Source organism: Vipera ursinii (assembly GCF_947247035.1).
Source record: "Vipera ursinii genome assembly, chromosome: 4".
Taxonomy (NCBI): Eukaryota; Metazoa; Chordata; class Lepidosauria; order Squamata; family Viperidae; genus Vipera; species Vipera ursinii.
Window position 1 is genome coordinate 1,788,298 of NC_139514.1, and position 26,460 is coordinate 1,814,757.

Consider the following 26,460-nt stretch of genomic DNA (forward strand, 5'->3'; position numbering starts at 1 on the left):
TCATGTTTGGCGGGCGGCCCCCGACTGTCGCCTCCTGAGGTGGCTAGTGACGATGCGATGGGAGACGGGAGAGGATGGGTTCCAGCGATGGGTCATGGCCGGATCCGGCACCTCCCAGTGTCCCTGGGAGAAAAGGCGCTCTTCCCTGTCCAGGCTGAAGTGGGTCTGGCTCCGAAGCGCGACGGAGGGGCCCCCGCAAGCCTCCTGCACCATCTGCATGGCTTCCATGGATGCCACCCGGACCGAAGGATCCGGATCGTGCTGCAGCTTGGAAAGGGCTGAAAGGGAGGAAATGGCGGAGGTCAGCCGCTGACGGAGAAGGGAGGGTGACGCCAGGGGCCCTGGGTGCCCTCTGGGCTGGGTGGCTTTCTTGCAGACGTTTCCTGGCCAACTAGGGAACTTCATCAGTGCTAGTAGGGAGTGGGGTTTGTGGAGTAGAGGAGGAGGAGGAGGAGGAGGAGGAGGAGGAGGAGGAGGAAGACTGTGGGATCCCTGGTGCTCTCTGAGCTGGGTGGTTTTCTTGCAGACATTTCATGACCCAGCTAGGTAACATCATCAGGGCCAGAAGGAAGTGGGGTTTGCAGAGAGGAGGAGGAGGAGGAGGAGGAGGAGGAATGTGGAATGTGGGGTCCTGGGTGCTCTCTGAGCTGGGTGGTTTCCTTGCAGACGTTTCATGACCCAACTAGGGAACCTCATCAGTGTTAGAAGGGGGGGTGTTTGCAGGGAGGAGGAGGAGTTGGAGGAGGAGGAGGAGGAGGGGAATGATGAATGTGGGGTCCTTGGTGCTTCTTGAGCTGGGTGGTTTTCTGGCAGACGTTTCATGACCCAACTAGGCGACATCATCAGTGTCACATAAATTGGGTAATGAAACGCCTTCAAAAAAAATCCGCCCAGCTCAGAGAGCACCAAGGACCCTTCAGGTCAACCCTGAGCTACAAATATTCTCCTTTATGAGAAGTTGAAATTACCATACACGTAGTCGTCAACTTACACCAGTTCATTTAGAGACAAGTCTAAGTTACAACGGCACTGAAAAAAGTGACTTAGGACTGTTTTTCCACACCTATGACTGTTGCAGCACCCCCTTGGTCACATCATCAAAATTCAGACACTGGGCAACTGACTGGTATTTATGACTGTTGTCCCCAGGGGTCACGTGATCCCTTTTTGCGACCCTCTGGCCAGCAAAATCATTGGGGGGAAACCGGGTTTGCTGAACAGCCGTATTACTAGCCTAGCAAATGCAATGTTCACTTAACAGCTGTGGCAAGAAAAGCCATGAAATGGGGCCAAACCCACTTAAAGAAATGTTTCGCTTAGCCACATAAAATTTGGACTCAGTTGTGGTTGTAACCTGAGGACAATCTGTAATGGACTGCAATTAAACAAAAAAGAATTGGAGACTCTGGAAAGAGGGCAGAGAAGAGCAACAAAGATGATCAGGGGACTGGAGGCTAAAATGTATAAGGAACGGTTGCTGGAATTCGGGATGTCCAGTTTAACGAAGAGAAGGGTGAGGGGGGACATAATAGCAGCCTTCCAGTATCTCAGGGGCTGCCCCAAAGAAGAGGGAGTCAAGCTACGTATTCTCCAAAGCGCCCGAAGGCAGGACAAGAAGCAACGGATGGAAACTAACCGAGGAGAGAAGCAACCTGGAACTAAGGAGAAACTTCTTGAGAGTTAGAACAATTAACCAGTTGACATTGGTCATAAAATGTGACAAAATTCACTTAACAAGCATCTCACTTAGCAACAGAAATTTTGGGCTCTAGCTGTGGTCATAAGTTGAGGACTACCTGTTTTCAGACTTGCAAGATTCGGTTAGTGTAACTGTATAATAACAAAAGCACAGATGCAGTTGTTAAGTGAATCACTCTGGTTGTTAAGTGAGTCACACAGTCATTAAGTGAATTGGGCTTTGCTGGCCATAAGGTCCCAAAAGGGGATCATGTGACTCCGGGGGGAGGCTGCAACCATCATAAATACCAGTTGATCGCCAAGCGTCCGAATTTTGATCGCGTGACTGTGGAGATGCTGCAACGGCCATAAGTGTGAAACACGGTCCTAAGTCGCTTTTTTCCGTGCCGTTGTAACTTGGAAGGGTCACTAAACGAAGAGTGGTGAGTCGCTTGCTCTCTGTCGACAACAAATGCGCAATCTGGTTCCGTTCCTTGAAATCAGAATCACCCGGATTTAATAAGAGTCACCTTATCAAAGAAATTTGATAAGCAAATAAAAATAAATAAATGATTGAATTTCATTCCACGTGCACAAAATTCAGCCCCCCCCGCCCCCTTCTCGATTCTCTGGGTCCTTCAAGATCCCAACAAGCCGTTAGCCAGGATGATCCCTGCTGCAGGTACTTACAGATGAATATCAAGTCCTTGTTCTCTTCAGTGATGGCCACAGGATCTGCACACTGAGCGACACAGCCTGCAAGACAGGGAGGGAACAGGGAAGGATCCCAGATGTTTGTGCCCACAGCTGGAAGATTTCTGATCTTGGTCTGTGGCCAAGACGAAGCAAGTCAGGGCTGTGCAGGCCGAACTAATATTTGGCCTTTAGTGGTCATTTGGGGTAAATCCAACACGGTACAGGCAAAATGGCCCAAGGTGGGTGGACTTCAACTCCCAGAATCCCCCAGGCAAAATGGTTCAAGGTGGGTGGACTTCAACTCCTAGAATCCCCCAGGCAAAATGGTTCGAGGCGGGTGGACTTCAACTCCCAGAATCCCCCAGGCAAAATGGTTCGAGGCGGGTGGACTTCAACTCCCAGAATCCCCTGGGCAAAATGGTTCAAGGTGGGTGGACTTCAACTCCCAGAATCCCCCAGGCAAAATGGTTCGAGGAGGGTGGACTTCAACTCCCAGAATCCCCTGGGCAAAGTGGTTCAAGGCGGGTGGACTTCAACTCCCAGAATTCCCCAACTCACCAATAAAGATGGTCGCTGCTCTCCGGATGGAAACTTGGGGACACAGAAGATGATCCAGGCACTGGAGCAAGACGGCGGGGATGGTTTTTACCTTCCAGGACTATCAAAGGACACGAGAGAGAAAGGAAACAATGATTTCTCTCACCATCGAATCAGAATAACAGCGTTGGGAGGGACCTTGGAGGTCATCCAGTCCAACCCCCTGCTCAGACAGGAGACCTTATGCCATTCCAAAGAAATGGCTGTCCGGTTTCTTCTTAAAAACCTCCAGAGACGGTCCCGAGCTACCCCTGTAGTAATAATGATAAAAAATAAATAAATGGAGGAAGCGTGCTCACGATTTGACGGCAGAGGCTCTCTGGAATCAGAGGGTGATCGTGCCAGGCTTTCTTGCTGCTGACCTTCTTCGGAAGGGACCAACCCAGAAAGCGGAAACACTTGAGAAGAGCATCCTGACAACCCTGTGGGGACAGGGACAAAAATCTGCAACCAGTTTTGCTCACCGTGCTACAAAAAAGATGTACAGACCTCAAGAAAAAAAGGGAGTGAATAACCGCTCTACAAACCTTTCAAGGGCTTATAGGGTTGGAAGGGACCTTGGAGGTCATCTAGTCCAACCCCCTGCTCAGGCAGGAAACCTTAGACCATTTCGGACAAATGGCTGTCCAATCTGTTCTTAAAAACCTCCGGTGTTGGAGCATTCACCGCTTCTAGTGGCAAGTTGTTCCACTGGTTAATTGTTCCAACTGTCAGGAAATTTCTCTCTTAGTCCCAGGTTGCTTCTCTCCTTGATTCATTTCCATCCTTTGCTCCTTGTCCTGCCTTCAGGGGCTTTGGAGAATGGCTTGACTCCCTCCTCTTTGGGGCAGCCCCTGAGATGCTGGAAGGCTGCTATCGTGTCCCCCCTGGTCCTTCTCTTCATTAGACTAGACATCTCCAATTCCTGCAGCCTTCCCCAACTCCGTTCCTCAACTCCGCTCACCTTCACAACATCTGGTTCCTCGTCCTGCAGGTGAAGCAACAGCGGGACCAGACTTTGATTGACCTGTTCCTGGATCAGATACTTCTCCTTCTTCTTCACCAAACTGGGCAGCTCGGCAAAGAGAACGATGGCGGAGCTGCGGACTTTAGTGTCTGCCTGCGAACAAGAACGCTCATCAGCAGCAGCCTGGAGTGTCATGATGTCGTGGCGTTTGCCATATATGGCATAACCTGGTCTGTAGCACGGGAGCAGACAAACCTATCCTTGTAACGACAAGCAAACACCAGCATCCTTGAGAATCAGACAACGCAACATCTTTGTGATACTTTAAGGCAGGGCTCTCCAAAGGTGGCAACTTTTAAGACTCGTGGACTTCAACTCCCAGAATTCCCAGAATTTGAGACTCGTGGACTCCAATTCCCAGAATCCCCAGAATTTGAGAATCGTGGACTTCAAGTCCCAGAATCCCCAGAATTTGTGAATCATGGACTTGAATTCCCAGATTTCCCAGAATTTGCGACTTGTGGACTTCAACTCCCAGAATTCCCAGAATGTAAGACTCATGGACTTCAACTCCCAGAATTTCCAGAATGTAAGACTCGTGGACTTCAACTCCCAGAATTCCCAGAATTTGAGACTCATGGACTCCAATTCCCAGAATCCCTAGAATTTGCGACTTGTGGACTTCAACTCCCAGAATTCCCAGATTTTGAGACTCGTGGACTTCAACTCCCAGAATTCCCAGAATGTGAGACTCGCAGACCTCAACTCCCAGAATATCCAGAATTTGAGACTCATGGATTTCAACTCCCAGAATTCCCAGAATTTGAGATTCGTGGACTTCAACTCCCAGAATCCCAGAATGTGAGACTCGCGGACTTCAACTCCCAGAATCCCCAGAATTTGAGAGTCGTGGATTTCAACTCTCAGAATTCCCAGAATTTGAGATTCGTGGACTTCAACTCCCAGAATTCCCAGAATTTGAGATTCGTGGACTTCAACTCCCAGAATTTCCAGAATTTCAGACTCGTGGACTTCAACTCCCAGAATTCCCCAGAACTGAAGTCCACGAGTCTTAAAGTTGCCAAGTTTGGAGACCTGTTTTTAGGGAAGCGGTCATTCCCACCCCAACCTCTGCTGGATGTTCTCCAGGAGGTGTCTTTTTAGTTGAAAATCTGATTTCTGTTGTTCTGGTTCTAAATATTGATTCAATCTATTGTGCATCTGGGTCTTATGGTGGTTTGTTGACCTGTGTCTCCTTTTGTAGTGGCTGGTATGGGAGAGGAGACCAAGGAGACCCAAACGCAGGAGAAGACCTCAGAGGACCCAAGGAACCACAGAAATGTGGAGAGGACAGTGTTTTTCAGCCTTGACCACTAAGATGGAATGACTTCAACTACCCGAATTTAAGACTTGTTGACTTCAACTCACCTAACTCTCTAGCCAACATGGCTAGCTGAGGAATTCTGGGAACTGGTCGACAAGTCTTAAAGTGGCCAGGGTGGACTTCAACTCCCAGAATTCCCCAGCCAGCAAAGCTGGATTTAAGGAGAAACTTCCTGACAGTGAGAACAAGTAACCAGTGGAACAGCTTTTGCCTCCAGATGTTGTGGGTTCTCCATCAATGGAGACTTTTAAGAAGACTGGACAGCCACTGGAATGGTACAGGATCTCCTGCTTGAGCAGGGGGTTGGGCTAGAAGATCTCTGAGGGCCCTCCCAGCTCTGCACTGATTGATTGAGTTGAAGTCCACCCCTTGTGGCCAAGGTTGAGAAAGACAGCGAGAAGGTCTTCAGAATCCACCTGGGCGAACCATCTTACAGCGCTAAACAACGGAAGGAGCTTCTCTGCCAGAGTTACGACGTCACTCCTCTGCATGAACCTCAGGACATTTTGGAGGGCGGTGATGGCTTCCATGATGACACTGTTGTCTGTTTCCTCCAGGCCGCCCAAGAGGGTGGGCATCAAGGCTTTGACGTCCTCCACCTGCAAAGAGGATGCACCCATCGTTGTCCGTGCCTTATTGATGGATTTACCTGTCAAATTATCCTCATCTGACTCTCCAAACGACTTTCTCATCTTTGCGAAAACACATAAATAACTTAGCTAGCCCTGGGTGGATCTACCGCTAGTCCTTTTCTTACGACCGCAAGTCAGCCCAAAATTTCTGTTGCTAAGCGAGACCATTGTTAGATGCGTTTCGCCCCATTTTAGGACCTTTCTTCTCACGGTTATTAAGCGACCCGCTGTAACTGTGAAGCGAGTTGCTTCCCCATTGACTTTGCTCGTGAGAAGGTCGCAAAAGGGGATCACGCGAAGCCGGGACCATTGCAACCGTCGTAAGCATGAGTCAGTTGCCCAAGTGTCTCCGTTTTGAAGACGGGGGAATGCTGCAACGGTTGTTAAGTGTGAAAAACAAGTCATAAGTTGCTTTTTTCACATTGTTATGGAGAGGTTGGGTAGGCTAGGAGAAACATCTCAAGAGCTTCTGACAGCTCAATTTTTTGGGAGGGGACATCCTTCCTCAAGTCTTAGATCTACAGCGAAGACTAACTTGTGAATGTGGGCCGAAGAGTCTTTTGCAGAAAAACCAGATTATGGGTCCATAATCTGGAACGGAAAGACCCCTCCCAACAATTGGGGGTCACTTCTCAGCTGCTGTTCTGTACCAGCCTGCTACCGGCCCTGCAGAAAAGGCAGGGACAGCCCCTTTTACAAGAAGGCAAGAGGCTGGAATTACGCCTGCCAAATTTATTGCTACAAAAACAAACGGAACAAGACACGAACCAAGAAACAGGAGCTTTTCAAGCGGTTGCCTTCAGCAAACCAGCCCTCCCACGCATTCCCCTTTTATACAGTTCAGGGCGTGGCTTCTCTCTGCCTCCTTCCGAGGAGCCCCATTGCCTTCCTCTGTTTACTCCTGATTGACTGCCTCCTGCGTCGGGCGTCCTTGAACAGGGCCAGCCGTGGGTCATCTTCATCCACGCTGTCAGGCTCACACAGCTGGGTCTCCATCGTGACCAGGTGGGAAGGGCGTGGCTGAGGGCTCTCATCAGCAAGCTCTTCAACACCCCCCTCCTCCTCTGAGTCGTCCGACCCAACTGCCGAACCCACAGGCTGACCCTGAATCACAACAGCTGCTTCCTCACCTTGTCTGGGTGGATGGCCAGGATGCCAAGTGCTCGTAGGGCCAGAGAACGAACATCTGGGCTGGGATTTTGGGTCCATTCCTCGAGGCTCTCAAAGATCTGTTCGGTGGGAAACCGATCGACGTCTTGGTGGTGAAGTAGCTGGAGATCAAGGTGAGAATCCATCACGAGAGGCCGAAGGGGTGAGAAAGAGGATCAAGTTCCTCAAGGGAAAAGAGCAACTGGAAGACGGGCGGGGGTTCATAGTTGTCAAGAGGAGAGGGGTGTCTTCCCACGGTTCAAATTTATTTTGGTGGCCTCAGGTGGGAGGACGTCTTCTCAAAGCCAAGAAGCCATCAGAAGAAATTGTCTTTTTGGTCTTTGGGGCTGAAATAACCCTTTGGAGGAGGACCGAGTTGGGATTGGGTGAGGGAGAGAGAAAAATCATGAAAGAGGAGAGTCAACTGCAAGAAGTGTAGAACATTCAGGCATGTTCTGGAGATCTTTTTTTCATCACCCTAGACAAGGGCTAGGCAACCTTGGCTTTTTTATGACTCACGGACTTCAACTCCCAGAATTCCTGAGCCAGCCATGCTGAGGGGAAAGGGAGAGCTTTCCAAGCTGAGCCATGCTGGCTCAGGAATTCTGGGAGTTGAAGTCCGCGAGTCATGAAGGGACCATAGTTCCCTCATGCTGGCTGAGGAATTCTGGGAGTTGAAGTCCACGAGTCATGAAGGGGCCAAAGTTTCCCCCATGCTGGCTGAGGAATTCTGGGAGTTGAAGTCCACGAGTCATGAAGGGGCCAAGGTTTCCGCCATGCTGGCTCAGGAATTCTGGGAGTTGAAGTCCGCCAGTCCTAAAAGAGCCAAGGTTGCCTACTCCTACCCTAGACCGGGGGTGGACTTCAACTTCAGGTTGAGTGAATAAACATCAAGTTTATTTTTGTCAGCTGAATTGAACCAGCTGTGTATTTGTTCTGATCTGAATAGTGAGGTTGATTGTGAGAAGATCTGTGCGCGGTGCAAACTAAACCTGCTCCTTACCTCGACAAAGACCGCAATGATTGTCGGCTTGTGCATTTCCCTGCCTTTGCTGAAGAGAGAGAATAGCAAATCCAGGACCCTGATAATCTCTGGGCAGCAAAAATGGAGCATGGCTCTGAAAAACACAAAAGATCCATTAACAGTTTGCGGTTGTTACGTGAATCGCTGTGGTTGTTAAGTTAGTAACAATGTTGTTAAGTGGATCTGGCTTCCCCCATTGACTTTGCTTGCCAGGAGGTTGCAAAAGCAGATCATGTGACTCGGCACACGGCCAGCGTCGTAAATATGAACCAGTTGTCAATCCTTCGGATTTGGATCACGCGGCCACAGGGAGGCTGCAACGGTCGTAACTGTGAAACACTGGTCCCAAGTCCCTTTTTTAGAGTGCTGTGGCAACTCCGGAATGTCACTAAGCGAGCTGTCGTAAGTTGAGGACTACCTGTATTTATCCACTCGCTTCTGCATGCTTTCGAGCTGCTAGGTTAGGTGGGCAGGAGCTGAGGCGAGGACGGGAGCTCGCCCGTTCTCGGCGCGCTCAGGGCTCAAACTCGGATTGCTCAGCTGCCGTGCCACCCCACAGACAAAAGGGCGAAGGCGATTTCCACTTTCTGAGTTGAAGAACCCAACAGTCTTTTGGGGGGTGGGGGGTGGGGGTGGCAGGCTCACCTGGCCAGGAGGGTGCTTCCCTGGAGGAGTTCCCGGCCACTTTGCAGCATCAACCAGCCGCGCGTCTTCTCCATGAACGTCACCTCGTACCGGCATCCGATCCGGATGAGCAGCATCTTGATGGCCTCCACAGCAAAACTGAAGGGGCAGAGGACGACTCGCTCAGGGCTGCTCTTCCTCACACAGGTAGTTCCTCGACTTACAACGGTTGATTTTAGTGACCGTTCAACGTTCGGCACTGACGTTCGTACAGCGGCCGCTCGAAGTTACAACGGCACTAAAAAAAAAGTGACTTATGACCGTCAGGAGATTTACTGTTGTGATTCCTCGCCAGCCCATGGATCCGGCAGCTGAGTCTGAGGAATCAGAGGAGGAGGAGGAGGAGGGTCCTGGAGTGACATTAGAGTCAGAGGAAGGCTCTGTGGAGCTCCAAGACTTATAGTCGGACAAGGAGCCCGGCCCCTCTACTCGCCCTCAGGCTGAGACACAGCTGTGCTGGGAGTCTGAGTTGGACAGCGACGAAGCACAGCTGGGACAAATCGAGGATGCACGAAAGCGCCGGCAAGAGAAGCGAGTAGGACAGAGGAAGGCAATGGGGCGGCTCCAAAGGCAAAGGAGAAGGCCTTAGGAAGCCAGGCCTGGGCTGAATTATAAAAGGGAAGGTGTGGGAAGTGCTGGTTGCCGAAGGCCGCCGTGCGTGTTGAGGATGGAGTTTCTGTGGACTGGGTTTGTTTGCCTTGGAGATTGACTCGGGTCTGTGAGGATAAAAGGGGTTTTGGTTTTTCCCTGCCTGCTTGATTGGAAGAGGGGTTTCCCCTTGCGAGCATAACCAGGACTCACCTAGGCTGGGACATTTACATCCGGATGCTTGGCAATGAATTGACTCATATTTACAACAGTCGCAGTGTCTCCGGGGATCATGTGATCCCCTTTTGCGACCTTCAGACAAGCAATGTAAAGAAGGGGGGGAAGATGATTCACTTAACAAGCGTGCAACTAACTGAGCAACAGCAGTGGTTCGCTTAACGGTGGTAAGAAAAGGCGTAAAACGGGGTATAAAATTCACTCAGCAACTTTCCTACTTGGCAATCGTAAATTTTGGGCTTGGCTGCGGTCGTTAAGTCTAGGACTACCTCGACTTACCACCACAACCCGAGCCCAAGATTTCCGTCGCTCAGAGAGACAGTTGTTCAAATGTGGTTTTGGCCCGTTTGACAACCTTTCTCGCCACGGTCGTTAAATGAATCACCACGGTTGTTCAGTTAGCCACACGGTCGTTAAGCAAATCTGGCTCCCCCCCCTTGACTTGGCTTGTCAGAAGGTTGCAAAAGGGGATCACGTGAGACACAGCCCTGGGATGCTGCGACCGTCATAACTATGAATCGGTTGCCAAGTGTCCGAATTTTGATCACGGGACCACGGGGGAACGCTGCAAACGGTCGCAAACGTGAAAAACGATCCTAAGTCATTTTTTTCCCCACTGCTGTTGTAACTTCCAACGGTCGCTAAACAAGCCGTTGTAAGTCAAGGACTACTCGTAACGCAAGAAAGGTTGGCAGCGGGGATGGGGAGATGAGGATGCCCTAGGAAGTGGCACCTGACTTGACCTTTGACCTGCCCACACTGCTGGAGGAAGTCCACGTCGGGCAGGGCATCTCTCTGACTGCCAAAATGAAGCTCCACCAGCAAAGTCACCAAGAGTTCCGGAAAAAGGCCTCGGATGGTGTCCCTGGATTCCAGGACGGAGATCACCTCGTAGAGAGCCTGGGTTAACTGGATGGGGGACGGGGGAGAAGGAAAGCAGGATGGCATTCCGTCAGAATAGGAGCTGGAAGGGACCTTGGAGGTCATCTAGTCCAGCCCCCTGCTCAAGCAGGAGAACCTATGCCATCTCAGACAAGTGACTGTCTACTTTCTTTTGAAAAGCCTCCAGGGATGGAGAAGGAAGGAAGGAAGGAAGGAAGGAAGGAAGGAAGGATAACAGAATAATCAGAGCTGGAAGGGGCCTTGGAGGTCTTCTAGTCCAGCCCCCTGCTCAAGCAGGAGAACCTATGCAAAGCAACAGTCCAGCTCTCCTCCAAAGTCCCTGAAGAAGGCAGGAGGAGAAGCCACGGATGAAAACCAACCAAGGAGAGAAGCAACCTAGAACTAAGGAGAAACTTCCTGACTGTTAGAACAATTAACCAGTGGAACCACCTGCCTCCAGAAGTGGTGAATGCTCCAACACTGGGAGTCTTTAAGAAGAGACTGGACAGCCAATTGTCTGAAATGGTATAGGGTTTCCTGCCTGAGCAGGGGGTTGGACTAGATGACCTCCAAGGACCCTTCAATCATCATCATCATCATCATCATCATCATTATTATTATTATTATTATTATTATTATTATTATTATTATTATTATTATTATTCATTAGTATCTTGGAATCTTGGGTATGTCTAGCTTCATGAAAAGTAGGAATAAGGCTGACATGGCAGCAGTGATACAGTATCTCAGGGGCTGCCCCAAAGAAGAGCGAGTCAAGCTATTCTCCAAACCACCTGAAGAAGGCAAGACAAGAAACAACGGATGGAAACCAATCAAGGAGAGAAGCAACCTGGAATTAAGGAGAGACATCCTGACAGTGAGGACAATTAACCAGTGGAACTCCTTGCCACCAGAAGTTGTGGGAGCTTCAACAATGGAGGTTTTTAAGAAGAGATTGGATAGCCATTTCTCTGGATTGGTATAGGTTCTCCTGCTTGAGCAGGGGGTTAATAATAATAATAATAATAATAATAATAATAATAATAATAATAATAATAATAATAATAATAATAATTCCAAAATAATTCCAGTAAAAGAGGGAGTAAGGAAAATAATAAGGATAAATAATTGATTCCCTCTTCTTTGGGGCAGCCCCTGAGATACTGCAACCCTGTTATCTTGTCCCCCCTCGTCCTTCTCTTCATTAAACCAGACATACTCAATTCCAGCAACCATTCCTTATACGTTTTATCCTCCAGTCCCCTGATCATCTCCGTTGCTCTTCTCTGCCCTCTTTGCAGAGTCTCAACATCTTTTTTACATCGTGGGGACCAAAACTGGATGCCGTATTCCAGGTGTGGCCTTACCCAGGCCTTGTAAAGCGGTATTAACACTTCAGGTGATCCTGATTCTATCCTTCCGTTAATGCAGCCCAGCCCTGTGTTGGCTTTTTTTGGCAGCTGCAGCGCACGGCTGGCTCCTATTTAAGGGATGGTCCACTACTAGTTACAAGAGAAGAACAAATCAAAGGTCGGCCATTATCTGCGACTCTGAATTTGCCCCAAAGATGCCCAAAAGATGGACTCTAACAGTGAAACCAGGACTTAGGACCTAGCTTTCCCTGAACCAAGGCACGGTCCAACTCACAGTGATGGAGACTGATGGGGGCTGCAGCTCCATCTTATGTTGGCTCTGCAGCCTGGTGAGCAAGTTCTCCAGAAGTTGCTCGTCAATCATCTCCTCCTTTGAAAGAGATCGCCACAGCTCCGATGGACTGCTGCAAATGAGAGGAAGGTTGAATGAAGGGCCAAAGTCTCTCTCCGGGAGGGGCACGTCACTCAGTACCCTCCCCAATGGATGGATGTGACCAAGGAACCTGATTTTTTAGAATTTTTATTTTTTAAAAAAAGCTAATTAAAAAAAATAGCCTATGGCGATGGGGTACTTCACACACCCATACTAAGACAATGTTCAGGTTGTCACATCCATGAGTGATCCAGCCTCATAGTAGCTTAGGCCAGCGCGTTGTGTGAACTCCGCCTACCCATTGTTTTGAAGCTTATAATATTAAATTGAATTTGGCCACGTGTGATTAGACACCCAAGGTATTTGGCTCCAGTGCAGCTCTTAGTGTACACACAACGCAGCAGAATAATGATAATCATCAAAATAATATCAGTTAAGAGGGGAGGGGGGGGGAATAAAGAAGATAATAAGGATAAATAATAATACCACAGCCATACTACATGGGTAAATACGCATAGATATTAGACATCTAGTAATATAGGTACTTAATGCAAGTATTTAATATGGTGCCCATGTTGTGAAAACTCAAGTTTTGTTGTCCTCCCAAGTAATATAGGTTTAACATGTCTGAAACCAGCATTAACATTCCTTTACTAGTGACCCAAATTACATGTATGGGTCACAATGGGAGATGTTTCCTCCTGAATTGATTGGCTGGATCTGTTAAGGCAGGGGTCTTCAAACTTGGCCCTCTTATGACTTGTGGACTTCAAATCCCAGAATTCCTCAACCAGGCACGCTGGCTGAGGAATTCTGGGAGTTGAAGTCTACAAGTCATAAAAGGGCCAAGTTCGAAGACCCCTGTGTTAAGGCATCCAAGAAGACTCTAAATCAGGAGTCCTCAGCCTTGGCAGCTTTAAGACTTGTGGACTTCAACTCCCAGAATTCCTCAGCCAAGCTGGCTGAGGAATTCTGGGAATTGAAGTCCACAAGTCTTAAAGTTGCCATGGTTGAGGACCCCTATTCTAAATGAATTAAATCCCAGTCTAATCTTGCTTTCTCCTGATGGGGGGCTCCAAATACATCCAGACCCACAACTCCTGAAAATCATGGGCAGTTCTGGCTGAGAATTATGGGAGTTATCCTCACCACACCTCTGAAGGAGGTCTTAGGCCGAACCTTATGCTTGGGGTTTAGTGTAGGCCCTGTTTACCTTGGCAATTTCCAGGCGTGTGGACTTCAACTCCCAGAATTCTCCTCAATGGCCACCATGGCTGATGAATTCTGGGAGTTGAAGTCCCCAGGCCTGGAAATGGCCATGTTTGGGAAACCCTGGCTTAAGGCCCCGAATGAGGAATAACGTAAGTTGCCATAGAAACCACAGCATCGCTCCAATTTCCGTACTAGGGCTGGAAGGAGTCGTTGGGCACCTGTCTGCTGAGAAGGAATGTTCCAGAAGACTTGAGATGACGGTGTCTAAGTGCTCGGTCGTGCCCGCCAACAGCCCCACCAACTTCATCAACAGCCTTCTGGTGCTGGGTCGACGGATCAGGTTCAGACGGCTGCAGATGCCTTCTATAATATCGGGGACCTTTAAAGGAGAGGACAAGGAGGTGGGAGAAAGCTGTTCTCTTCCAGCTGTTTGTGTGTCAGGGACAACCCCTTTTTCCTTTTTACTGTCAATAAACTGGAGAAAAACCAACCCAAATTTATTTACAGTTCAAACAAAAAAGCAACAGAATATTCCCTTCAATAAATGAATCAAAATATCAAACAAGACTCAACAAACAAGAGTTAAACAGAAGTAGCCAGAACAGACCAGGATTCCTTTAGAATGTCTCCGAATGGTTGCCTTCAGCAACCAGCCCCGCCCACTCCTTCCCCTTTTACTATCAGTCCCACAGCGTGCCTTCTCACTGCCTTCTCCTCCTCTCACTGAGTTGCCTCATTGATTTTCTCTGCTCTGCTCTGCTCTGCTGGATTGCCTTCTGCTTCTAGTGTCTCTGAACAGATTCAGCTGTGACTCTTCTGAGTCCGACCCCTCCTCCTCACACAGCTGAGCCTCATGAGGAACACGACTGGAGGGGCCAGGCTGAGAGTCCTGCAGTGCATCAGAGCCTCCATCGGACACCAAAGGCTCTTCAAACCCCTCCTCCTCCTCCTCCTCCTCCTCCTCCTCCTCCTCAGATTCCTCGGACTCAGCTGCTGGGAGCACAGGCTGACACTGAATCACAACAAAAGCGTCAAGAGGCGGCCAAGCTGCTTTGAACATAGCCCTGTCCCTCATGCAAGAAACTACCTCTTCCCTGAAACTCAGCTTCCTCCAAAAAGTTCTGCTATTGCAATATAGTCAGTGTTGGGATTCAAATAGGTGAACAACCGGTTCTTTGTGCGGATGCCGCTTCCGGAAGTCCATTCTGGGTCTGGGCAACAAAAAAATTAGCCACCGGTCCTGCCAAAGTGGTGCGAACTGGCTGAATCCCACCACTGGATATAGTTTAATGAAGAGAAGGACAGGGGAGGGACATGGGGTATCTCAGGGGCTGCCCCAAAGAAGAGGCAGTCAAGCTATTCTCCAAAGCACTTGAAGGCAGGACAAGAAGCAACAGATGGAGACTAACCAAGGAGAGAAACAACCTGCAATTAAGGAGAAATTTCCAGACAGTGAGAACAATTAACCAGTGGAACTACCTGCCACCAGAGGTTGTGAAGGCTCCCAAACTGGAAGTTTTTAAGAAGAGACTGGATAGCCATTTGTCTGAAATGGTATAGGGTTTCCTGCCTGAGCAGGGGGTTGGACTACAAGACCTCCAAGGTCCCTTCCAACTCTATCATCATCATCATCATCATCATCATCATCAATCACTAAGACTGTCCTTGAGTGGCAGGAGGAAGGAGGAGGAGGAGGAAGAAGCAATTAATTTTTCTTTTGTTCAAGAATGAAGGAAAACTCACTAGGTGGTTTTTCAAATTTGTCGCCCTGAAGATCTCTAAAAGCGTTAAGACAATTAAATAAGCCATTTCTGAAAGAGATCCCAGGTACTGCTCGCGACCGCAACTGAGCCCGCAACCACTGACGTTAAACAAGACGTTTGTTAAGTGAGTTGTGCCCCGCTTTACGACTTTACTTGCCAGTCACTAAATGAGTCACTGCAGCTGTTTAAATGAGTAACACAGCGATTAAGTGATTCCGGGTTACCCCCTTGACTTCGATTGTCAGAAGGTCACAAAAAGGGGATCACGTGTCTCCCGGGACATTGCGACCGTCATAAATGTGAGTCAGCTGCCAAGCGGCTGAATTTTGATCATGTTAACGCGGGGCTGCTACCACGATCGTTAAGAATGAAAAAAAAACCAATCATTTTTTAAAAAATTGCCGCCATAACTTTGAATGGTTGCTAAACGAAACGTTGTAAGTGGAGGACTTCCGGAGCCCAGCCTATCCCTTCAGCGCTGTTCTTGGCTTCAATCCAGTCGCAAGGGAATTCCCGCATTAAGCGCTCTTCAAGTTATACAATGCTCCGTATATAAATGGCCTGGAGGAAACAGCCCAGTTTAGCGATGGGTGCAGCCGGGTCACCCAGGCGCCTGGGAATAGGTGCTGCGAGGGGTCTCCGAGGGGGGGGATCCAGGAGCTTCCCCAGGCTTTGGTGTTTGTGTGTGTGTGTGTGTGTGTGTGTCTGTGTGTCTTTGTGTGTGTGTGACTGACCTTTTCTATTTCTGGACCGCAGGTCCTTGCGATGCTGGCGAGAAGAGACTCTGCAGCGGCCCAAGAGAAATTGCCGCAGGCCTCGGTCAGCCCGTCCAGGAGGGTCAGGAGGAAATCGGTCTTCTCTCTGGGGCTGAAGTAGACACTGAACACCTGGAGAAGGGAGAGCAGGAAGAAGGGGCTTGGCTTTTTCCTTTCCCTTTCCCTTTCCTTCCCTCTCTTCCCTTCCCTTCCCTTCCCTTTCATTTCCCTTCCCTTCCTTTCCCTTCCCTTCCCTCCCCTCCCCTTCCCTCCCCTCCCCTCCCCTCCCCTCCCCTCCCCTTCCCTTCCCCTTCCCTTCCTTTCCTTCCCTTCCCTTCCCTTCCCTTCCCTCCCCTCCCCTTCCTTTCCTTTCCCTTCCCTTCCCTTCCTTCCCTTCCTTTCCCTTCCCTTCCCTTCCCTTCCCTTCCCTTCCCTTCCCTTCCCTTCCCTCCCCTTCCCTTCCCTTCCCTTCCCTTCCCCTCCCCTTCCCTTCCCTTCCTTTCCCTTCCCTTCCCTTCTCCTTCCCTTCCTTCCCTTCCCTTCCCTTCCCCTCCCCTTCCCTTCCCTTCCTTTCCCTTCCCTTCCCTTCTCCTTCCCTTCCTTCCCTTCCCTTCCCTTCCCTTCCCTTCCTTTCTTCTCCTCTCCTCCCCCTTCCTCTTCCTCTTCCCCTTCCCCTACGCTGGTGACAACCTGGGCCTTCATCCATCCCATTTACCTCAGCGACTCTGGAAGGGTTCTTGAGAAAAACCATCGGATTCCAGGTCTCCAGAAATTCCTGGTGCTTCCACTTAATGACGTCGGTGTGGACGTTCTTCTGGTCTAATTTTGCAACTGGCACACAGACAGCAGAACCCAGAGTCACTCTCGGACTTTTCAAATGAGCGGGCTGACTTCACACAACGCCCTTAACCCATTCCCTGGGTTGGCAAGCTAGCCTGAGATGCTGGCAGAGGTCCCACCAGGAACCCACAAAAGGATCAGCACGCTTAGTCCTCGAGTTACGACAGCTCACTTAGTGAGGATTTGAAATTACGACGGCAGTAAAAATAATGACTGTTTTTCACGTTTACGTCCGTTGCAGCGTCGCCCACGGTCCCGTGATCAAAATTCAGACGCTTGGTAACTGACTTGTACTTATGACGGTTGCTGCGTCCCGGGGGGGGAGGGGTGTCACGTGCTCCCCTTTTGCAACCTTCTGACAAGGGGGAAGCCAGATCCGCTTAACAACCGTGCTACTAACTTAACCGCTGCAGGGATTCACTTAACAACTGTGGCAAGATAGGTCGTAAAATGGGGCAAAACTCACTTAGCCACCGCCTTGTTTAGCAACGGAAATTCTGGGCTGAATTGTGGTTTTATGCGTCAAGGCCCCGTTTAATTTTGCCACGTGCTGCTTAAGAATGTAGCTTTTATTTCATTTTCCCCGCTGAAAATTGAACCGAGCCTGGAGGTATCTCTGTTATTGACCAGGCAGGGGATCCTCAGAGGTGGAATGAAAAGTCTCCTTCCTTGGATCTGAAGAAAGAGAGGCCAGATCTGTTCGGGATTTAAGCTGGACTGAGCTGGCAGGCTGGGCCCGATGTTCTCTAGGAGCCCCTGCGAGCTGGGGGAACTTTGTGGACTTCAATCCCCGCTTAACCCTCTTACTTTTTTGCCCCAGCACGATGGAAAGCAGAAGATGGATGCTCTTGGCAGCTTTCGAACAGATCGATTTGACCGGATCACCGCAACAGGTTCCCAGAATGGCTACCAGATGACCGAGGTGGGAGAATTTGGACTTGGTCTAAGAGGAGAGTAATGATCAGAGGGTTAGAAGCAAAGAAGGGCGATCTCTGATCTTGCACCGTACTGAGGAATGTGGTGTTGAGAGGCTGCCCCAAAGAAGAAGGCGGTGGGTTGGACTAGATGACCTCCAAGTTCCCTTCCAGCTCTGGCCTTCCCTATTCTGAGTAAAGGACTAGAGGCCAAAACATATGAAGAACGGTTGCAGGGGTTGGACTAGATGACCTCCAGGGTCCCTTCCAACTTTATGTTGTTGTTGTTGTTGTTGTTGTTGTTATTATTATTAATAATAATTAAATAATAATAATAATAATAATAATAATAATAATAATAATAATAATAATAATAATAATTTGGAAGGGACCTTGGAGGTCATCTAGTCCAACCCCCTGCTCAGGCAGGAAACCCTATACCAGGGGTCAGCAACCTGAAACAGTGAAACAGCCACTCAGAACCGGTTCCCTCACAAAAGGAAAAACTGGGAGCCGCAAAAAATGTGTGCACATGCGCGTACATGCCTGCATGCGCAGAACAGGGTTTGAAGAGTGGAGCCAAGGCGAGATATGCACCTACCCTGCATATTTGAATTGATTGGTTGAACTTTTTTACTCCCACTTTTTTTTTTGGACTGCACATGGCAGAGGACTGGGAGCCGCAGGAGACGGCTGAAAGAGCCGCATGGTCTAGTTTAATGAAGAGAAGGACGAGGGGGGACAGGATAGCAGCGTTCCAGCATTCACCGCTTCTGGAGGCAGGTAGTTCCACTGATTAATTGTTCTCACTGTCAGGAAGTTTCTCCTTAGTTCCAGGTTGCTTCTCTCCTTGGTTAGTTTCTATCCGTTGCTTCTTCTCCTGCCTTCGGGCGCTTTGGAGAATAGCTTGACTCCCTCTTCTTTGGGGAAGCCCCTGTTGTTATTATTTTTATTATTATTATTAATCATCGCACAGTCAGCCAGATGTTCAGATGTTGGATGGTATTCCAGATCTCATCGCAGGATGGAAGCAGTTCCTAGTAAGGCCGCCTTTTGCAATTGACTAATGGCGCATTTGTCAATGCCGATGATGGTGTCCAAGTGGTGCTCCAGTTGTTTTGCAATTGCACCCCAAGGCCCCTATTACTATTGGTACTACTACCTTTGGTTGCCTTTGCCACAGTCTTTCTATTTCTATTTGTGGGTCTTTGCATTTTGTTATCTTCTCCAGTTCTTTCTCGTCTATTCTGCTGTTTCCAGGCACTGCCCCGTCCACTATCCAGACTTTTTTGTCATATTATTACAGTATTATTATTGTTATTGTTATGTCTATTTCATTGAAAAGGAGGACCAGGGGTGACAGGATAGCAGCCTTCCAGTATCTCAGGGGCTGCCCCAAAGAAGAGGGAGTCAAGCTATTCTCCAAAGCACCTGAAGGCAGGACAAGAAGCAACAGATGGAAAATAATCAAGGACAGAAGCAACCTGGGACCAAGGAGAAACTTCCTGACAGTGAGGACAATTAACCAGTAAAATGGGTTAACTCCAGAAATTGTGGGTGCTCCATCCCTGGAGGCTTTTAAGAAGAGACTGGAGAGCCATTTGTTTGTAATAGTATTGAGTCTCCTGCTTGAGGAAGGGGTTGGACTAGAAGACCTCCAAGGTCCCTTCCAACTCTGCTATTCTATATGAATTGGGATCTATCATTTCTACCCAGCAGTGTGTTTGGGGCAAAATGTAGCAGACTCAAAGTAGGTCCAAATCTTTACAGACTCTCAGAATTCTCCAGTTGGGCCACTTGGAAGTATGTGAACTTCAATGCCCAGAAACCTTAGCAACTACCATGGTGCCTGGGGAATTCTGGGAGCTGAAGTCCACCACCCGTCTTAAAAGTTGCCAGGTTGAGCGACACCGCCTTAAACCACAGCTTAATGCAATAATAAACAAAGAACAATAAATGCATGGAATAAATAACAAAAGCGTAATCGATACATTTCTTTTCTCGTGGTGACCAATTTGTGGTGACTCACCTCCAGCTGCAATTTGTTGGCGACAAAATTGAGGAGCGAGGCGCTGCTCCAGATGGCCCTCTCGCGCAGGTCAGCCTCCGAGGCCTGCAGCCAAGGAACCATGAGCTACGTGGGAGTAAAGGAAAAGGGAAGAGGAAGACAGAAACACACCCAGAACTTTAAAGGGGTGTCCCAGCTCATTTGGGCAGTCTTAGTGGTCCCTGTGTCAAGAATGAAACTTTGGGAGCTACGTGTCTCTTCTTTTAGTTTTGCCATTAGAGGTGCATGTGTGTGTGTGTGTGTGTGTGTGAGGAGATGTCGCTTTAAAAATGTTTAGCTAGAGAAATGAAACTTTGTTGATTCTGCTGAATACTGTGAGAGCCTGACTCGCTTCCAAGGACACTGAAACAAGTGTGCAAGAAAAGCAGACGGTTCCCATAACAAAGGGAAATTCTTTACAGCAGGTGTCTTCAAACTTGGCCGTTTTATGACTTGTGGACTTCAACTCCCAGAATTCCTCAGCCAGCTTTTATGACTTGTGGAGTTGAAGTCCACAAGTCATAAAAGGGCCAAGTTTGAAGACCCCTGCTTTACAGAGACTAAGCGAGAGGGCAGGGGGCTTGGGCGAAGAGGCAATTGTTTCATTCTTTGATCTGGTGTCTGGGAACCTCAGAGTGAATTTTGCTTCGACAATACTTTGCCGTGTGTTCAATAAACAGTAAGAATTTCGGAACCGAAATGATCCTGGTGATTCATTTGGATCCCTGAGCTGGATGTTGACACACTGAAGATCAAACCAGACAGGAAAAGAAGCAAAGAGCAATCCCTGGGATATAAAAACAGCCAGCGTGTGCTTCTGCAGCATGTGGTCAAAAAAAGTCAAGATGCCAGCCAGAAAGGTGCCATTGAAGGGGGCCATGACGGGGCCATCAAAACTCTGCACACAATTCCATAATTCTGTATTTTGTGTATTGATTGTACAGAAGTAAAAAAACAACGAGTGAACTTGTAGGAAAAGAAAAAGCTGAGCTGGAAGGTGGGATTAAATGTGTCATCAGTTTGAAGTCATTGCGTTACCGCAAGAAACCTAAGACCAGCCTCCTCGCCTCCCTGTAAACAAGCACCTGTCACACAATACCCCAGACGTAATAATTATTGATGACAAATATGTCTGAATAGTGGACGTGGCAGTACCTGGAGACAGCAGGAATGAAGAGAAAGAACTGGAGGTGACCACAAAATGCTAAGACCCACAAATAGAAATGGAACCACCGTGGGAAAAGAAAGCAAGGGTAACACCAGCAGTGAGGGGTGTCTTGGGCGCAATCCCCAAACATCTGGAGCATCCCTTGAACGCCGTCGACATGGATGAAAACCCCGTTGGTCACTTGCGAAAGGCAGCTTTGCTCAGAACAGCTGAAATCCTGCTATAAAACCTTCAGCGCCCTCAAACGTCCACATCTGTCTCTCCCAGGTGCTTGGGAGGGACTCAAGAGGTGGGCAAAAATGCCAAATCCAGCCTGAACATCTGGAAAACTGTGTGACGAACCTCATCCACCAAAATTTTAAAAAATTAGATAGCCAGAGAGCCAAAAAGTCATTGGAATATACCAATGCTTGCCATACCAACTTCAGGGCTTTCTCCCCCAAATGCAGCGGTGGGATTCAGTAGAACCGGGAGCTAAATTTTGCTGCATTCGGAGAACCGTCTGGCTTCCAGAAGTCCAGTCTAAGCCTTGGAGGCATGGAGGAGGCCTCCCAGGCCTAGAACAGCCCATTGGGAGTGCGTGGATGCCACTTCCAGAAGTCCGTTCTAAGCCTTGGATGCCTCCCAGCCCTAGAACAGCCTGCCAGAAGTGCATGGATGCCACTTCCGGAAGTCCATTCTAGGCCTCAGAGGACCAGGCCTGCATCAAATAAGAGAACCGGTTGTTCAGGTATTTGAATTCCACCACTGCCCTAATGTTTTGTAATATATCAATATGAAGGACCCACAGTATCTAAAAGTTTACACCAGTGGTAGGCAACCTTGGTTTTTTTATGACTCATGGACTTCAACTCCCAGAATTCCTGAGCCAGCATGGGGGAACTATGGCCCCTTCATGACTTGTGGACTTCAATTCCCAGAATTCCTAAGCCAGCATGGGGGAACTATGGCCCCTTCATGACTTCTGGACTTCAACTCCCAGAATTCCTGAGCCAGCATGGGGGAACTATGGCCCCTTCATGACTTGTGGACTTCAACTCCCAGAATTCCTGAGCCAGCATGGCTCAGCATGGAAACCTCTCCCTTTCCCCTCAGCATGGCTGGCTCAGGAATTCTGGGAGTTGAAGTCCACCAGTCATAAAAGAGCCAAGGTTGCCTACCTCTTGGTTAAACCATGGCTACTGGACCAAAATTTGTTAATCTGAGATGTTTCGCTGCTCCTCCGAGCAACTTCATCAGTCAAAATAATTTTGGTTCCGTTCCCACGATTTCACCTTTTAGAGACTTTTGGCCTGGATCAGGGACTCTTCATGGAGATATATGCGAGGAACCAATCATAAGATTTTCCTCCCAAATAACTTACTTGCAAGATCCTTTCCAGCTCTGAAGGAATTGGATTCTCCACCATTAACTGCTGGAGCAGTTCACTGAAGGCTTGGTAAGTTCCAATGAAGAGATTCTAGGAGATAGAGATAGCAAGTTTCAGGACAGAGGCAATAAAGAATTTGGAAACTATGAGCAGTCCAGAGAGGCAGAGACCACTGAATTCTTCATCAAATGTCCACCAGCTGGTCAGCCCTGAAAGTTTGTGGCCAACGGTGTCTTCTGCAAACAATTCAAGAAGCCTGGTGGAGCAACATCATCTCCAGATGTTGTAGGGCAGTGTTCCTCAATCTTAACAACTTTAAGATGTATGGAGTACAACTTCCAGAATCCCCAGCGTAGACTTTTTATATAGAACCATAGGATTGGAAGGACCTTAGAGGTCTTCTACATCAACCCTTGCTGGGAAAGATTGAGGGCAAGAGAAGAAGGGGACGACAGAGAATGAGGTGGCTGGATGGAGTCCCTGAAGCAGGAGGCATCAGCTTAAAGGGACTCCAGAAGATGGTGGAGGACAGGAAGGCCTGGAGGAACGTTGTCCATGGGGTTGCGATGGGTCGGACACGACTTCGCAACTAACAACAAACATCAAACCTATCCAATGTAAAATAAATGAATAAATAAAATGTCCCAAACTTCTCAACCCAACTCTACCCACAAGCCTGATGGGACCTTTCCACCCCATGTGCGCATCTCTCCCTTCCCCAAGCCCAAATTTCTATCCCTGGTTTATTGAAGTACATTGGCTTAACTTACAGAAGCAGCAGATGGTGTCAAAGATCTCCTAAGACCAGGCGTAGGCAGCCTTGGCTCTTTTATGACTTGTGGACTTCAACTCCCAGAATTCCTGAGTCAGAGTGGCTGGTTCAGGAATTCTGGGTATTGAAGTCCACGAGTCATAAAAGAGGCAAGGTTGCCTACCCCTGTCCTAGGAGAAAACAGCCTGCTAGTGCAGGGGTCTTCAAACTTGGCCCTTTTATGACTTGTGGACTTCAGCTCCCAGAATTCCTCAGCCAGCGTGAAGACCCCTGTTGTCTACTTCAGCTGTTTTTTTAAGCTTTTTTTAAACACATGTGGACTTCAACCCCCAGAATTCCCCAGCCATCATAGCTTGATGGTTTTGGCCATGCTCTTGACCTTAACAACCAACTCAAAGTATCAAAAAATGTTAACTTGTCTGTGTTGGAAGGGACCTTAGAGGTCCTCTAAACCAACCTCTGTGCAAGCCATCTTTGACCAGTGATTATCCAGTCCCCAGCTGAGAACCTCCAGCCAAGACATCTCCCCTCCCTTTTATGTGGGCTGTTTGATTGTTCAACGTCCCACCAAAGATTCCTGCTGAGATTTAGCTTGTATCTCCATTATTTTATTTTCAACCCACCAAACCTTTCCTGTTCTTAGTTGCAACAGCAAACACCCAAGCTTGCTCATAAGGATATTTGAAGACCAGTATTATCTCCATCTTCTTGTGTGTAAGCTAGACATGTCTTGTTCCTGGTCTTGTAACTACCCCTCGCTGGGCCTAGTTTCCAGATCCTCCAAAATCCAGATAGGTAAAGGTAAAGGTAAAGGTTCCCCCACACATGCGTGCTAGTCGTTTCCAACTCTAGGGGCCGGTGCTCATCTCCGTTTCAAAGCCAAAGAGCCAGCACTTTTTCCGAGGACGTCTCCGTGGTCGTGTGGCCGGCATGACTAGACGCCAAAGGCGCATGGAGCGCTGTTACCTTCCCACCGGAGTGGTCCCTATTTTTCTACTTGCATTTTTACGTGCTTTCGAACTGCTAGGTTGGCAGAAGCTGGGACGAGTAACAGGCGTTCTGTTACCCGGCACTCGGGATTCAACCCGCCAAACTGCTGACCTTCTTATCGACAGGCTCAGCATCCTAACCCACTGAGCCACCGCGTCCCAAATCCAGATAGCTCTCCTCAAAACAAAATTTACTGCAGTGTTTCCCATCCTTCTCCACTTGAAGATGTGCGGACTTCAACGCTGGCTGGGGAACTCTGGGAGTTGAAGTCCACACGTCTTAAAGAGGTCGTGTTTGGGAAACATTGGAGTAGATCGGGGCTACAGCATGGCTACAGCATGGCTCAGGAATTCTGGGAGTTGAAGTCCACAGCCGATCAAGGGGTCAAAATCACCCAACCCTGGATTAGATGGATTATCCTAGTGGATCTTTGTGGTCCCTCCCAACTTTACAGTTCTCTGATTCGGCGAATACCCTGGAACTGCTAACTCTCGTGTCCTGGGCTGGTTGTTTTGTTAATCTGTGGCTGAGGAAGGATTGGCTTTGTAGTTCATTGTGGTAGAGGTGAACATTGAACAGCTATCAACGCATACATTTGCACTGAAGCCGCTGCTAGAAGCAAAGCAGAGAGAGAAGAAGACATCCGTGCGTCATAGTAAGCAAGTGATCAAGTCCTGGATCTGGAAAGGAAAACCAGGACACCTTTGTGTAATGAAGGGTAGAAGGGTCCACTCCCTCTTCCTCCTGTCCTGCCTTCACAGGTGACAACGAGAAGACACTCTTGAAAAAAGTCCGGAGGAGGAGACCTTTCTTGTAGGACCCCATGGTTTTCATGATGCGCTTCTTGCTGAAGGAAACGAAAAAGAAACCATGAATGTTTTGGGACACTGCGGGGACAATCAGATGGGGACAATGCAAAACGCGCCCCAGAGATCATCATGTTGACCCAGTTGGCAAAGTTAGAAGAAGCTGGAATGAAAAATGGCCTCTTTTGGCTACTCCTACTGAAGGGAGAACATTCTCAAAACCCCACAAAACCTCCAGCGTGAGTTTTTTAGGCTCTGAACTGGTCTCTTCAGAAACTGGATCTAGGAATGCAGACGGTGTCATTTGGATAGTTTGGATCAGGGGTAGGCAACCTTGGCTCTTTTATGACTCGTGGACTTCAACTCCCAGAATTCCTGAGCCAGCATGGGGGAACTATGGCCCCTTTGTGATTCGTGGACTTCAACTCCCAGAATTCCTGAGCCAGCATGGGGGAAACTTTGGTCCCTTCATGACTTGTGGACTTCAACTCCCAGAATTCCTGAGCCAGCATGGGGAAACTTTGGCCCCTTCATGACTTGTGGACTTCAACTCCCAGAATTCCTGAGCCAGCATGGGTGAACTATGGTCCCTTCATGACTCATGGACTTCAACTCCCAGAATTCCTGAGCCAGCTTGGAAACCTCTCCCTTTTCCCTCAGCGTGGCTGGCTCAGGAATTCTGGGAGTTGAAGTCTACAAGTCATAAAAGAGCCAAGGTTGCCTACCCCTGGTTTAGGTGTTCTTCAAACTTGGCAACTTTTAAGATGGTGGACTTCTGATGTCCAGAACGTCCCAGCCAGCATGAGATGGTATGAACAGAAGACACCAATCACGGTCCAGTGGTAATCAGTACCTTATACATCCATGGACTATCTGCATGTCCCCACTCTGAGAAGGAGATGGTAACTGGGTTTGCCCATCTTGCTAAGCCATGGTTTGAGGGAAAGAATCACAAGGGCTGGGATCAGCCCACCTTCGAAGGGATAATTTGCAAAGGCGACAGTTGGGTTCCCAGGACAGTTAGCCAAAACCAGATTAAGTCTGTGAGGATCTTACACAGGGCTCTCCAAATGTGGCAACTTTAAGACTTGTGGACTTCAACTCCCAGAATTCCTCAGCCAGCTGTGGTGTCCATGCTGGCTGAGGAATTCTGGGAGTTGAAGTCCACAAGTGTCAAAAGTTGGAAAGCCCTGCTCCAAACTGGAAGAAAGTTGCTGAACTAACCAGGACTCTGGTCCTCCGTAACAAGGTTGATATTCTTTTTCTAGCTTCTAAGCCAAACAAATAAACCCGGAGCAGAAATTAAAATATTTCGTTAACTGTTTCACAGAATCTTTCCAGTTTGTTTTTTTTCTTCCCACGGCACAGTTGTTGCTTAGGGAATTACTTAAAGATAAGCGGGAGAACAAACACGGTTGTCCTTGTTTGAACCCGCATCCTGTTTCCGGAAAAGAAAGATTCCTAAATTATTCCAAAAGCCAGGACAAGATGAACGTGACGGATTTATCAGAGACGGTCCTGGGCTTACAGATCATCAGCCGGTAATCTGCTATGATTTATTTATTTATCTATCTATCTATCT

The 26,460-nt window shown here is 48.6% G+C and overlaps 1 protein-coding gene across 1 annotated transcript in view; it reads right to left on the reverse strand.

Moving 5' to 3' along the window:
• The window catches only part of LOC310640302 (maestro heat-like repeat-containing protein family member 7), a gene marked incomplete at both ends in the record, with an annotated part of 34,772 nt that continues 8,312 nt past the window's right edge, over window positions 1-26,460 (reverse strand). Inside the window, 18 exons of the mRNA XM_083362517.1 lie at window positions 1-278; window positions 2,368-2,433; window positions 2,932-3,031; window positions 3,270-3,392; window positions 3,914-4,069; window positions 5,735-5,899; window positions 7,063-7,203; window positions 8,085-8,199; window positions 8,751-8,888; window positions 10,348-10,523; window positions 12,144-12,273; window positions 13,673-13,833; window positions 15,952-16,104; window positions 16,688-16,803; window positions 17,620-17,755; window positions 19,756-19,860; window positions 22,305-22,400; window positions 24,775-24,919. Coding sequence (XP_083218643.1) covers window positions 1-278; window positions 2,368-2,433; window positions 2,932-3,031; window positions 3,270-3,392; window positions 3,914-4,069; window positions 5,735-5,899; window positions 7,063-7,203; window positions 8,085-8,199; window positions 8,751-8,888; window positions 10,348-10,523; window positions 12,144-12,273; window positions 13,673-13,833; window positions 15,952-16,104; window positions 16,688-16,803; window positions 17,620-17,755; window positions 19,756-19,860; window positions 22,305-22,400; window positions 24,775-24,919 — 2,500 coding nt within the window. The remainder of the gene's footprint in view (window positions 279-2,367; window positions 2,434-2,931; window positions 3,032-3,269; window positions 3,393-3,913; window positions 4,070-5,734; window positions 5,900-7,062; window positions 7,204-8,084; window positions 8,200-8,750; window positions 8,889-10,347; window positions 10,524-12,143; window positions 12,274-13,672; window positions 13,834-15,951; window positions 16,105-16,687; window positions 16,804-17,619; window positions 17,756-19,755; window positions 19,861-22,304; window positions 22,401-24,774; window positions 24,920-26,460) is intronic.